Here is a 15,354-nt window from a genome sequence, read left to right as displayed (position 1 = left end):
AAACCGCTCCTTTAACATGGTGGTCTATGTAGACCACTAGCTTTTTTTTTTTTCCTCCTAGCGTTTTCCGCCTGAAGAAGCGACATGACCTTTCTTCAGGCGGAAAACGCCTGAAGAATTGCATAGAAGTGAATGGGAGGCGAAAACCGCGCGGTAAAAAAACCACGCGGTTTTTTGCACACAAAACCGTGCGTTTTTTTGCAAAAAAACGCGCGGTTTTCGCCTGCAGTTTCTATAGCACATATAGGGAAAAAAAAACCTAGCGAAAACCGCGTCAAAAACCGCATGGAATGCAAAAAACAGCGTAAAAAAAAACTCCGAGGTTTTTTACCTCGCACAAATAAGCTAGGCGGTTTTCACGTGTGAACTGACACAAATAATGAATTTGAGTCTCAGCCTCTATTTATTTAAGCTATTTATAATCTAAATAGGAGCATATCAGGGCGGGTATCACCATGTAAGATGACTGACAAGCTGGCATCCTTCACAAAACTAATGGTGCTCCCATTTCTAACTGGGGCAGAAAGTGAAAAAAAAACTCAGTGTGCAGAATTCAGTGTACCGTCTGCTTTCCAGCAGTGTAATACACAGCTAGCATTTGAGGACATGAAAGACGGCTTTTAATTCAATTGCACGTATTCGTGGAAAAAGTGGAACTGATGTAGGAAGATTTCCTGTTTAGAAAGTCTGTTTTTTTTTTTTTTTGTTTGTTTTTTAAAGGGCAAAGAAAGGGAAGTGCCCCCAGTGGTTCTGGTGCCCTCTTTCCCCAATAGAACACTCACAATAGACAATACATCTCTACTTGAAGTGACTGCATAGACTAGCACAGCCTGACAGAACAACCCTCAAACCCTCCATAGTACTGAAGAGAACACCGTATTCCTTTGCTCACTGAAGAGGTGCTCATCTATGGATCAGTTTACTGAATGTCCCAGCGTGTTGCAACTGCAGTATATGTAGAGGCACATAACTTGTATAGCAGACACTGAGACAGCACTCCTGACATCCATTTTTATTATAAAATGCTGGTCACTTACACAGCATATCAGTATGTAGAGATTTTCCCTGGATTATTGTCGATTTGTTACAGATTCAGCAATTTTACAAGTGCTAAAGATTACTCTGCAATCTTTGGAATAGCTTCATTTGCGGCTGAAAGCTTCTAGTCTGGCTTTAAGACGCTCCTTGAGCTGTGGAGGGACTGGTTGATTTTGCATCTCCTTTATATTGAGTATTTTCTCATGTGCCTCTTTGAAGAGATCTGCTCCAATGGCTTCCTCCACTCTTTGCTTCCAGGCTGACAACTTGGGTTTGTCTTCGAAGACATCCACTCCAGCGGCAATGGGCTAACAGAAAGAATGGGGTAGGATGTGTGGGGGAGGGGGGGGGGTTTGAGGAAAAAAAAAAAAAAAAAAAACGACAAAAAGGTGATGAACCATGCTGTAGACTGGCAGTTGATAGATTAGATAGGTATTCCCACAATAAGTCAAATTTCATATTAAAAAAAAAAAAAAAAAAATTACCACTGTCACCTATTAAAAGAAATCAGCAAAAGAATGGAACGTCTACTAATAGAAAAACCCTTTTTCAATCAAGTTTTAATATTACACATTTTAAAGATGTTTTAATAATATAATAGAACTAGCGCAGCTACACTGTTGTGTAATGACATGGTGGATCTGTGGCAATTCTGAAGCTTACAGCACAAGTCACTATGATGTTTTAAGGTCACAGGAGCTTGTGTTAGTCAGTGTGACATGTGGACTATTTCTCAATCCAAATACACCACTAAGATTTCTATGCAACCGTCACGAGTAGAAAAACAATAGCAGGCATTAACTATACTGTATATAGAGCTGTTATATACTGTATTATACCACCATTTGCACAAGCCTGCAACAGCTTATCTGCTCCCCTCACCCCTTGTTCACATCTGCATTTGTTAATCTGTTGGCGGAGTCCGCATGAGGACTCCCCCCGAACGGAATACCAAATGCAATTGCAAGTGCTGTGCAGTAAAACAACATGGACCCCATAGACTATAATGGGGTCCGTGTGCTTGCCGCCAGATCTCCGCACAGAATATGTGGACAGGAAAGTACTTCACAGTCTACTTTCCTGTCTGCAGCGCACGGCAAGCACACGGACCCCATTATAGTCTATGGGGATCTGTGTTCTTTTACTGCACAGTGCTTGCAATTGCGTTTGGCATTCCGTTTGGGGGGGGGTCCCCATGCAGACTCCCCGAACAGATTACCAAATGCAGATGTGAACGAGGGGTTACACTTTAATGAACATTTCCAGACTATTTGTCTATGGTCCAGGTGGACCAAACTCATCTCATAACTCAGCAGCTCAGAGAACATGATCGCTCACAAGCATGTACAGAAAACAAAGTTAGAGACACGCCAAGCACAAGAGATCCATCAAAGAAACCACCACAAGTTAGGTTTACTCACCTGCATAATTTCTACAAGTGCTACCACATCTGCAATGGAGATCTCATCTCCAGCCAAGAATGGTTTGTCCTGCAAGAATTTCTCTTGTAAGGCTGTCAAAGTCTCACTAAACTCTAAAAGAGGAGGATTTAGTATCTCAGGTGCAGCTTCATGACCAAGAATATATGGAGTCATGGCCTTTAAAAAAAAAAGAAGTTATATATAATTTTTTTTAAATGTATATATTCTTTTGGTTATATACCGTATTTTTCGGACTATAAGACGCACTCCCCCCCCCCCCCAAATTTTGGGGGAAAAGAAGGGTGCGTCCTATAGTCCGAATGTGGCGCCTGGCACCCGCCGTAATAGAGAGGCGGATGCCGGCAAGGGATAGACGCCGGGGCCTGAGACATCGCTACGCTCCTCTGCCCTGCATGAAGACAGCAGCGGGAGGAGTGATGCTATTCCGCTCCTCCGTCCCCCCGCCGCTGGCTTCATGCAGGGCAGAGGAGCATAGCGATGTCTCAGGCCCCGGCACCAGTGCCAGCGTCTATCCCTTGCCGGCATCCACCTCTCTAGTACAGCGGATGCCGGGTCAGTATCGGTGGCCCCTTCTCCCCCGGGGCCGGTCCCCACCGGCCCCGTACCTGTGAAGTTGCAGGCCGGCTCCTGCGCGGCGATATCGCAGGAGCCGACCTGTTCGGGTGACAGCCGGGAGCCTACTGAGGCTCCCAGGCCTGTCACTGCTATATTAGTATTGCGGCTGGGTCTATGACCAGCCGTAATACTAATAGACAGAATGTCCCATAGACAGCAATACAGTTGTATTGCCGTCTATGGGACTTGCAATCAACTGACCGCAGGTTCAAGCCCCCGGGGGAGAATAAAATAGTAAAAAAAAAAAAAAAAAAAAAAAGCTTTAAAAATATATAAAATATGAAATAAATAAAAGTTCTAAATCACCTCCTGTCCCTAGAATATATATATAAAAGTAGAAAATCATATGTCATAAGCCACCGGCTTTTTTTTTTTCAATACAAGGTGATCTAAGCAATAGATATTCCCCAAAATGGTATAACTAAAAAGTACATCTGGCCCCGCAAAAAAAAAAAAAAAAAAAAAAAAAACTCTATGCGTCCCCGTACAGCTGCAGGGTCACCTGTCAATGTGGCCTTGCAGCTGTTGCAAAACTACAACTCCCATATATTAAATATTTTACCTCAAAATTTTTTCCCCCCATTTTCCTCCTCTAAAACCTAGGTGCGTCTTATAGTCCGAAAAATATGGTATTACACACACCTCTAATATCAATATTTTACATCCCCAAATTATATCCTCCTGCACTATGAATAGATTTGCCATCACTCAATTATGTCTTACATTAAAGAGGACCTTTCAAGTCCTCATTGATGCAATAAGGCCCACCCTTTGACCGTGGGTAGATGTCGGTGCCAAAATTAACAGCAGCAATATCTCCAACACCAGGGTGCATAGTGGGAAAAACGACCGTGCGCTGAATTTAGAACACTGCTGGCTTTCTAGGGGTATATAATACAGCACATTGTGAGGACATGAAAGGTTCTCCAAGTAGTGTGGTGTTCTCCTACTGGAGCCCCTGGGCTCACTGGAGTCCTGGACAAAGGATGGAAATTGTCTGTCAGTTGGCTTCAAAAGGTCCTTAGGCAGATGTAGGAGGACTGAACAGACTTGTAGGAGCTGGCAATGGAGACCCCAAAGTTTGTGTTCCCCAATACCAGTGAATATGTTCCACTTAAGAGGCTAAAGTGCAGCTTAATTCTAAGGCACCATGGGAGGCCCTGTGCACCAGAAAAGAAATCTATGACAGTCAGGGACCTTTGTGGATTTCAGGTATAACTAATGAAATTTTTCTGGCTCATGTCAGTAAGTGTCAACTGAAAGTATTTCTGTCATACCCCACTCACTTTTCTCTTAAAGGGATTCTATCAGACAATTTTTTTGTAGGCATCACGTCAGAATAGCCTTAAGAAAAGCTACTAGTCTCTTACCATTTATCGTCTTCTCCACGCCGCCGTTCGCCTACAATCCCGGATCTTGTCGGTATGTAAATGAGTTCTTTGCAGCACTGTGGGCGGGCCCCAGCGCTCAGACAGCACTGGGGGCATCCCCAATACTGCGAGAGGACTCTCTCCAGCGCCGCCTCCTCTTCAGCAGCGTCATCTTCAGCCTCTTCTTCCGGTGATGGCTTGTAACTTCTAGGCCTCGAGCCTTGGGCAGAGCAGACTGTGCATGCCCACAGGCCATGAGAAAATGTCCACTTGCACAGTATTGTAAGCGGCCATTTTCTCGTGGCCTGTGGACATATGCAGTCCGCTCTGCCCGAGGCCTAAAAGTTACAAGCCACCGCTGGAAGAAGAGGATGAAGAAGACGCTGCTGACGAAGAGAAGATGGAGGCGGTGCTGGAGAGTGTTCTCTTGCAGAATTGGGGATGCCCCCAGTGCTGCAAGAGAGCTAATTTGCATACCAAGAAAATACGGGATTGTAGGCAAACGGCGGCGCGGAGAAGATGAAAGGTAGGAGACGAATAGCCTTTGTTAAGGCTATTCCGACGTGGTACCTACAAAAAAAAAAAAAAAAAAAAAAAAAAAAATTTGTGTCTGACTGATAGGATCCCTTTAAGCGGAAAATGGGTTAGAAAAAAGGCAAAGGTTTATTACTTGTACCAGTTTAGATTTTATTTTCTGTACATGGAGGATGCACTTCACTTATGAGTCCTTGGCAGAGCTCACAGCATCTTATATCCACCCATGAGACACTCAGCATAGGAGAATACGCGCCATAACCTGCCTTCTCATAAGCAGCATTACATAGGACAATAGAGAAGTACAGGCCTGTAATGACAAGTGAATAAGGTATTTGGGGTTGGATAAAACGCTTTCAATCATTTGTCTTCCATATGACAGACTTTATGATGCTCTTCACTCAGTCCTCTCACCTCTATGCCTGTTTTGTAGCCTTACCATGTTTATGGCATCACTTTCATATGGACTAATAAGGTGATGGAAGTGTAGAAATGGGTGGTTTTCCACTTTTCTTAGGGGTTTGGGCCTTATGTACACTGTGCTTCAAGACACTGTCATTTTAATGTGTCCGCTGTACAATTCTCAATAGAACGAGTTCAAAGAAGTTTGGGGAGAATTCCTACTCCCCCACAAGACGACCCTTCACTTTAAGGATAGTTTTCTTTAGGAACACATTGATAGTAACACCAAGAGAGCAAAACAGAACTAATTTTAACAATGTCCTTTTCTTGCTCTCAAGAAGTAGCTGAACAAGCACCTTCCCTGGATGTACAGGTGGGATATAAAAGGATGGAAGCTTCATTTAGATTGTTGCAGGGGGCTACACATCTTCTATACTTGCTATTATCTGTATTACCACTAACAGTTATCCTGGATGGAGTACAAGATAGAGACCTGCTTACCTTGACCCAAAACAGTTTGGAACCAAGTGGACGGGTATTTGTATGCTGCCAAGCTAGATATTCGTCAACACGAGCACGCTTCTGAATGTCTGATGGGTACCAGTGATCTGGAGTGTTATACTTACGCGCTAAATAAAGGAGCATTGCAGCGCTGGTGAAGAAAAAGTAAAGAAACATTTTTTTTTATTTTTTTTTTTAAAGATTGCAGTTTTATAGGTTAAAAGCCTATGTAAATAACTGAACAACTGAGCACTATCCATGTTCATATTTCTTCTTACTACTCACCAAGCTCCTTTGTTTTGCATTAGTTTGTCTTCTGTGGCACTTCCAGAAGCCAGAAAATAAAACAAAGAAATTGGCTCTCTGAATGTGACCTTACTTTAACACTAGAGATGAGCAAATACTATTCGAAACTCTAGTTTCGAATACCTTGCTCCTGTAAGAATGAATGGGAGGGAATTGGTGCCCCCATCAGTTAAAGGGGTTGGCCACTTTCAGACCAATATTGACAAACAAATGTACAATAAAAAGATAGACAATTTTCCAATATACTTTCTGTATCAATTCCTCACGGTTTTATAGATCTCTGCTTGCTGTCATTCATTCTGTTACTTCTAGTGGATAAAAGTCTGACCATGGTCATGTGATTTCCGGTCCATGGTCATGTGATGAGTACACAGGTGCCGCTCGTTATAGTCACTCACTGAATTCAAAAAATATTGTGCCCACCTATCAAAACTATAATCACTGAGAAATCCTAGGAGGACTCTGATGCGCTAGTATAAAACTTAACTTTTAATAAGATAAATAATTAAAAATGTAGTTCAGAACAAAGAGTGGTCAATCTTTTTTTGTCACACTCAAGACCAACACGATTGCCGTAGCAGATCAAATGCCTATGGACTTTGGCATACCACTCCCACTCACTGCACTCGCAGCAACTGAGGGGAATTAATTCAATCACAGGGAGAGGGGTATTGACCAATAGTCATCTGTGTATAAAGCTAGATATGTACTCTAAAATTGGTACAGACCTCTGGCCCTTCCTCCCTGTAAATACCATGTCATAGCTAATCCAGTGGGAGTGTGATCAAATAGCATGGGATTCCAAATAAATGATACAGCCTTCAACACAGTACTTGCACCGCAGCGTGACCGCTCTGATGTCGGCGGACCGCCGACATCAGAGCGGTCACGCTACACAATTTATTTCCCAGCAATGGCATTAACTGTTGCAGAAAATACCCTGAGACAGCCCCTGATGATACTTTGAATAGTGGAAACGCGTTGGGCATTCTAATGGTGGCAGGGCTATTTAGCTACATGTCATATATAGCTTCTCTGTGGGGAGTCTAGTGGATCCAAATTCAGCTTTCATCTGGCATGAGTCCTGTTGGTGTGGCATTAGGCCAGTATCCTCAGGTGCAAGTACTGTGTTGAAGGCTGTATCATTTATTTGGAATCCCATGCTATTTGATCACACTCCCACTGGATTAGCTATGACATGGTATTTACAGGGAGGAAGGGCCAGAGGTCTGTACCAATTTTAGAGTACATATCTAGCTTTATACACAGATGACTATTGGTCAATACCCCTCTCCCTGTGATTGAATTCATTCCCCTCAGTTGCTGCGAGTGCAGTGAGTGGGAGTGGTATGCCAAAGTCCATAGGCATTTGATCTGCTACGGCAATCGTGTTGGTCTTGAGTGTGACAAAAAAAAAGATTGACCACTCTTTGTTCTGAACTACATTTTTAATTATTTATCTTATTAAAAGTTAAGTTTTATACTAGCGCATCAGAGTCCTCCTAGGATTTCTCAGTGATTATCGTTATAGTCACAGCACAATAATCAGACATCTGCCTGGTAATCAGCTGTGCACCTGTGTGCTCATCACATAACCAAGGACTGTAAATCACATGACCATGATCAGAGTTTTATCCACTAGAAGTAACAGAATGAATGACAGCAAGCAGAGATCTAGAAAACCGTGAGGAATTGATACAGAAAGTATATTGGAAAATTGTATATCTTTCTATTGTACATTTGTTTGTCAATATTGGTCTGAAAGTGGCCAACCCCTTTAAGGGTGCATTCACACGGAGGAAAATGGCGCTGAATTTGGTGTGGAATCCATGTTAGATTCAGCGTTGAAAATAAAAAAAGCCTCTAATTGACTTCAATGGGTGGCTTTTTTTTTTTCAGCACTGAATCTGATGCGGATTCCACACCAAATTCAGCGCCATTTTCCTCTGTGTGAATGCACCCTAAGGAACCTGAAATGTACCAGGCATCACAGGTTCTTATATTTAAAAAAAAAAACAAAAAAAAAAAAAAAAACACAGACACACACACACACTAAGGCAGTCCGGAATAACATTTTCTGTTATCAATTTCATGTTCTCAAAGTGCAGTATTATATACCATTAGAAATCAGACTTTGATGAATTCAGCACATACTTTCCTGGTATGTGCTCTGATGCTGGAGATCCGTGCAGTTAGTTTTGGCACACATCTCCACTGTCAGAAGGGTGGGCCTAACAGCATAGCGTCATTGCTGGTCTGTGAGAAACACCCCCACCCCCTTTCCACCCAACTTTAGTCGAAGGCTGTGTTCACGCTACTGTAGGTGTCCGACAGCTAGTGTCTGTAGCTAATGTCCGTTCAAGATTTTAGCATCAGACACTAGCTGTGTCCGTTTACAATTTCCATGGGATTTTATCTTGTGCCCTTAAGTGTCCGTTTACAACCATGTCCATTTTTTTCAAGCGAACAGAAAAATCCTGCATGTAGGATTATTTTGTTCTTTGTTGCTCAGCGTCATTGCTGTGCAACAAAGAACACCCCCTCTGACAATACAAGGCTATGTTAGAGTACAGTCGGGGTAGGCTGTTCCTCACAGCGCAGCAATGACACTAGGATGTTAGGCCAACCCTTCTAACAGTGGGAAGATAGTGGTGCCAAAACTAAAGGCACAGATATCTCCAGCACCAGAGCACATTACCAGGAAAGTTGACAGTGTGCTGAATTCACCACAATGTCTGCTTTCTAGAAGTATATAATGCCGCATGTTGATGAGGACATGAGAGGTCCTCTTTAACCACTTCCGGACCGCCCATAGACTATAAATGTCCGGGAAGTGGTTGCCTAGTTCTGACAGGACGTACCGGTAGGTCCAATCAGAACACAGCAACTGCATGGAGATCGTGCAGCTGCTGAAGTTGGGAGTCGGCTGTAACTTCAGCCAGAGCTCCCAGAGAGATGACAGGGAAGGTTTATTCCCTTCCCTGCCTTCTCGACTGCTCAATGAGCACTGTATACACAGCTATGGGCGCCACCATGATGCGGCTGCCTTCTGACCCGGCGGTCACATGATCCGCCGGGCTCAGTGTCTTACAAGACCCAGATCAGCTCTGTAAGTGTAAAGAACAATGTGCAAGAAGCTGGATTCCTGCTGCAACTGAGGCTTAATGTAGCAGCCTCAGTTATAGGGGAAATCAGCCTCCCTAACAAAAAAAAAAAAAAAAAAAAAAATGATCAGATGTCCCCAAAGGTCTCTAACTTATGGGGACTCAATCTGGAAAAAAAATAAATAAGTTAAAAAAAGGAAAATAAAATACACTGTTATTAAAGGTTATAGCCCCACCCCCAATATCACCATACAAAATAAAAATTACCGTAACGGAGGGGAAAAACTATTTTATAAAGTTTTTCAGTAGCACTTTGTGTTATTAAATTAAAAAAAAAAAAAAAAAAAAAAAAAAAAAAAAAAAAGTGAAAACCAGACAATTTCCCTCCTATTAGGTTTATATTTTCCCAGATGTAAAAAATTTTTTTAAAACATATTCGAAAATAAAAACAAAAATAAAGCCCTATGTGTCCCCGAAAAAAAGAGGTAAAAATTAGTTGAATGAGACATGAGAAAAATGTTACAGCCCTCAAAACCGCACATACAAAAAAAAAAAAAAAAAGTGTCTGGTCCTGGACCACAAATTGGCCTGGTACTGAAGTGGTACTGATGATATTTTCCCTAACACTATTATAACTCGTGTTTATGAGGATATGCCATATGATCACAAATCCTGACACTAGGGGTAATGTTCTGCATGCACACCATGCTGCATCATGACTGGGGAACTGCTAGGCAGGGGCTGGAAGAGAGAGCACACAACTTCAATAACTACAACTCTGCCCATAGCAAGCAATGTCCAGACCACAACAAAACATATAGATTTAGAAGGCTGATGTGCAGTTTGTACACAGGGAGATGAGGCAGGGCCCACACAAATTTAAATAGAGATTCAGCAGCAAGATGCTGCCGCAAAAAACAAAGGTCTACGGCCGATTCAAACTTGGGAGACACCACTGGCAAACAACTTTCTGCAACATTTTACCATAGCCACTTAAAACCTACCATGTGCCATTCGAAATGGGGGTCCTCAGATATGGCCCCCCTACATTTGAGAGGACAGCATTTTCCCTGCACCTCTCTGCAGTTACTGACAACCTGCTCTGACACCTTATCACTCACAACCCTGAGGTGATGCAGGAAGTTGGGAAAGTGCCACCTTTACAGATAAACTAGACTTTTAAGGCTGGGTTCACACTAGCGTAGGTGTCCGACAGCTAGTGTCTGTAGCTAATGTCCGTGCAAGATTTTAGCATCGGACACTAGCTGTATCCGTTTACAATTTCCATTATTTTAAATGGGATATTATGAAGTGTCCTTTAATGTCCGTGTGTCCGTTTACAAAGATGTCCGATTTTTCAAGCGGACAGCAAAATCCTACATGTATCCAACTGGGCCATAGTCTACCCTTATACATGGACAGACACATTCCAAGAGTTTGCCCTATCCACAATTTACATACAACCTTGATAAATACATTTCAGTAGTCGCCATAAATACATTGTATCTGTGCAGTTACAAGTTTGCCAAATCCATTGAGAAACCTGTAATTATGTTGTAAAAGCTCCATGTATAATCATGCAGAATTGTTGTGGAATTCACAATGCATCAGTGTGTAAAATATATAAGGTGTAGTTTCTAAATTAAAGGGAAGTTTGTTCATGTCCTGGTTTAGCCTTACCCACTTTGGAAAATAGGAGCAGGTGTTGACAGAAGTTAAATAACTTCCACTGGTAGAAAGCAGCCTTGACAATAGTGGTGTGGCTGCAATATCCTGTTAGGGACGGACCATTCTCCCAACAAAATTAAGAAGTCAGAACAACACCCTTATATTTTAAAACCTAGGAATCCCGCTTCGGCTTATTAAAGGTGTAACCCTTCAGGCAGGCTTATCGCATGGTCCTTTTTCAGGCAAGACTGAACGCTCATTGTATATCTATGTAAAAAATAAAGTTGCAGCTTGTGTGCAAAACAGTCAGTTTGCCCAAAAATCTGTGACCAACACAAGAAACCTGGTGTAGTAGGATGATGAATTCAAAATACACCAGGATTATGTGACATAAAAAAAAAAAAAAAATTCATAAGTGACAATGAAATAGGAAGTTAATCCAAGCTTTTGTGAGTAAGGACTGGCGTTGTAGAGAGCACAATACAAGGATTATTTTTCATGTACAATACTTTTATATCAGGAAACCCTTTACCTAATTCTATGGCCCCATTACATACTGAATATGTACTTCAATGGGAGAAACAATAACCATGGTTCAATTTAGGTTTAGACTCAAGTAAAAGGGATATAAATTCTTCACCTTTCAGCCATTGTGAAGTCTCCATCCTTAAGAGCTGGCACCTTACGAAGTACATTCACCTTACCAAAGTCTTCAGCCAACTGATCACCTAAAGAGAGCAGCCACATATTGTAATTGTATATAGCATCACCAGAAACATACCATACCCAAGATTTTAGTAGATATTTGCATCTTAATGTGGACATAATGGGTGCTGCCATGCAGTATCATTGTTGAGATACTCTCCCCCAGCTGGCCAGGAGTTATGTTGCTCACTAGCTGTATAGAATGAAGCAGCGGCTTTAAGGGTGAATTCACACTGAGTAAACGCTAGCTTATTCTGAACGTAAAACACGTTCAGAATAAGCGGCGTCTAAAGCAGCTCCATTCATCTCTATGGGAGCCGGCATACGAGCGCTCCCCATAGAAATGAATGGGCTGCTTCTTTCACTCCGTGCAGTCCCATTGAAGTGAATGGGGAGTGCCGGCGTATACGGCAAGCTCTGCTCATGCCGGAGCGTACACGCCGGCACTCCCCATTCACTTCAATGGGACTGCACGGAGTGAAAGAAGCAGCCCATTCATTTCTATGGGGAGCGCTCGTATCCCCGCTCCCATAGAAATGAATGGAGCTGCTTTAGACGCCGCTTATTCTGAACGTGTTTTACGTTCAGAATAAGCTAGCGTTTACTCAGTGTGAATGCACCCTAAGAGAGTATAAGGGAAGGTGCTCCACTGATACAGTTTGTACATCAAGTGGGCCACGCTGTCAGAAGATCACCATTTACATCACCCACCAACTGATGAGGTCAAAGCGTTCACATGCTCCATGATCAGCAGGAGTCAGTCCTGATAGGTCAGAAACACACAAACTGGGCAAGCCCTTTAAACACGACCTTTCATCACCACCAAAAAGACCAGTTATTTACACCAATTAATAACTGCTGCTCCACTCATTCCATCACCAATTTCTCTAGCCTCTACCATTCCCGAACAATCAATGCTGTTTGTTTTGGTGCCTGATGTGCTATTTAGGTTCTTTAGGGTTCACATGGAGGAAAATGGTGAGGAATCTGGTGTGGAATTTCAGTGCTGAAAAAATGGGTTCCTTTTACAGCTAGCAGGAGGATGGTGTCAGGCAGGAGCAGGCAAAGGGTGCGTTTTATTTATTTTTTTCTCTTAAAAAGAAACAAAGGCCATTATCTGTTGACTTCCATTAATCAGTTGAATGGCAGTAGAAAAATGTGCAAAGCTGTTCAACTGAATGGAGCAGATATTTTGTGAAATATGTGCGCACACATCGATACTATGATAAAATTGTGATCTTCGCTCCCTGTGTATCAGCAGTAAAAGCTTAAGATTCTTAAGCTGAACTAACCGGTTCAGGAACTACAAAAGACTCAGCGGTGATTGCAGGGAGGGATTGAAGGGGGAAGTTTTCTAAAAGCGATAACATAAAGGAGCATTCAGAGTATCACAGAAATTCCAGGCACTTGTGTGAACTACATACAACTAGCCATATACATATGTTACAGCCCAATATGCCACACCCTGCATTACTAGGGGTTGTGGACATCTAGAGATCCTATCAGAGTACATTTATATGGAGGGAGAGATAGATTGAAGTGAATGGTTTATGGCAGAACTCAAAGCAGATTTTGAGAATCTGCCTAGTTTTAAACTCCTTGTGTGAACAGGGCTTGTTTTATAGATCTATTGGAGTTATACTACTCATATGAAGATGTCCCCACCCTACACAGTACAGGAGTCGTCCAGATTATTCTCTAGTGCATGGGATTAGCTATTGATGAAGCCCTATCGCCACATGTAGATTGGTAGGTGTGAACATGCCCCTAACCCCCCCCATATCAGGTACAGCGACCTTGCCTTGGGAGTGTCCCGGCACATACTAGGCGCTATTCACACTATATGCCAACCCCATCTCTGCTGCCGCTAGAAGTTCCTGCACGTTTCTTCCCAGTCCACCGATTCCTCCATAGTACAAGAACTACCCAGGACAGACAGCAAGACCCGCACTGACCTTTGAAAAGTAAGACCTCCTCGTGCTGGAAGGGGATGTTGTTAGCCTTGGCGAAGATGTACACAGAGCGGCAGGGCTGGGAGAGCAGGTCCAGGTAAAGTATTAGCTCGCACATGGCTGTCACCCGCTCTGTACTCAGTACACACTGACACTGAGAGGCTCCAGCGCAGGGACTCTGTATTACTGACTGTAGCCCCGCCCCTGACACCACAGCCCCGCCCACCCACACTTCATGGCTCTCACGTTTGGCTCATTACACTGCAGATTTCTTGACCTATATTATACTGACACTTGTGTCTGGATTGTGAAGAAGGTTCCTGTACATAAGTCATCAATTCCTTATACAATAAACACTAATAATTCCATCTCATACTGGGGCTACACAGTGACAACCAAATATTGCCAAGTCATCCGTCACCAATGTAAGTGAATGGAGTCACATTGTGAACCTCAAGGGTGTTACGACTTCAAGTCACAAAAGGATCAACCACTGTTTATCTAAAATCACAGTCGCAGCTTCTTTGGTGTACAGTTTCATCCACTTAGGCCTGGTTCACATCTGTGTTCAGTATTCTTCTTGGGAGTCCACATGGGGACCCTCCAAACGAAATACCGAACACATTGACAAGTGGTGAGCTTCTGAAAGCACACGGACACCATAGACTAGAATGGGGTCCATGTGTTTTCCACACGAGTCATACGGAGAGGAAAGTAGTTCATGAAGTACTTTCCTCGCCGCATGACTTGTGCGTACACCGTGCAGAAAACACACAGACTCCATTAGGATAAGTTCACATAGAAGAAACCTTTTCTTCTGTGTAATTTATACGCGCAGCTAGCCGCAATGGGATGCTGATGCAGTGCGTCGACATTTCATCACGGCACCCTGCTCCTGATTAGGCCCGAATGAAAGGACCTAATCAGGAGTGAGTCTCCAGCTGCGGACGCCGCAGAATCTGCGGGAAGATTGGGCGTTTCTTTTTGCTACTAGCAGGAAAAAAGAAGCACAAAAAAAACCCAAAAGCAAATGAATGGGAGACTTTTTTGCAGGCGGGTTCTGCATCAGAATCCGCCTGCAAAATACTCTGTGTGAACATACCCTTATAGTCTATGGGGTCTGTGTGCTTTCACTGCTCACCGCCTTGTCAATGCGTTCGGTATTCCATTTGGGGGGGGGGGGGGGTCCTATATAGAGATGAGCGAACACTGTTCGGATCAGCCGATCCGAACAGCACGCTCCCATAGAAATGAATGGAAGCACCTGTGACACTGACTTTGCCAGCCGCCGGGAGGTGTCACAGGTGCTTCCATTCATTTCTGTGGGAGCGTGCTGTTCGGATCGGCTGATCCAAACAGTGTTCGCTCATCTCTAGTCCTATGCGGATTACCCGAACGCAGATGTGAATGAGGCCTTACATTGAGGAGAGTCGCAAGGTGACAGAAATTTTTGGTCATGCAACCAGAGTCACCATGTAGCCTCGCCTGAGGGGAGTCTCCTCTGCCTAGTCTACAGGACGTCATAGCTTTGCTTTCTAGAAATGCTGAATATGACGCTGGGGTCACACTAGCGCCTGGACTCTGTTTTCAGGTTTCCGTCTTCTGCATGCAGAAGATGGAAACCTGTCAGACCAGGTCCAGCCGTGAGCGCCAGTGAGCGTTCTATGCTCTCCGCCGCAAATTTTTTTTTTTTTAAACCGGACACAGTACTGCATGG

General features: G+C 43.3%; 1 protein-coding gene across 1 annotated transcript; it reads right to left on the bottom strand.

Moving 5' to 3' along the window:
• Positions 1 to 1,005: 1,005 nt before the first annotated feature.
• LOC142193630 (glutathione S-transferase theta-1-like) lies at positions 1,006 to 13,784 on the bottom strand. Its single transcript, XM_075262623.1, has 5 exons — positions 13,641 to 13,784; positions 11,621 to 11,708; positions 5,903 to 6,053; positions 2,460 to 2,636; positions 1,006 to 1,346 (listed from the first exon to the last, which is right to left on the bottom strand). The coding sequence occupies exons 1-5, from the start codon at positions 13,753 to 13,755 to the stop codon at positions 1,143 to 1,145; spliced, it is 735 nt and encodes a 244-aa protein (XP_075118724.1). The 5' UTR covers positions 13,756 to 13,784; the 3' UTR covers positions 1,006 to 1,142.
• Positions 13,785 to 15,354: the final 1,570 nt, after the last annotated feature.

The sequence above is a fragment of the Leptodactylus fuscus genome, chromosome 1 (genome assembly GCF_031893055.1).
Source record: "Leptodactylus fuscus isolate aLepFus1 chromosome 1, aLepFus1.hap2, whole genome shotgun sequence".
NCBI lineage: Eukaryota > Metazoa > Chordata > Amphibia > Anura > Leptodactylidae > Leptodactylus > Leptodactylus fuscus.
The sequence above is the reverse complement of the archived record's forward strand: the minus strand, read 5'-3'. Positions and strand labels throughout refer to the sequence as shown.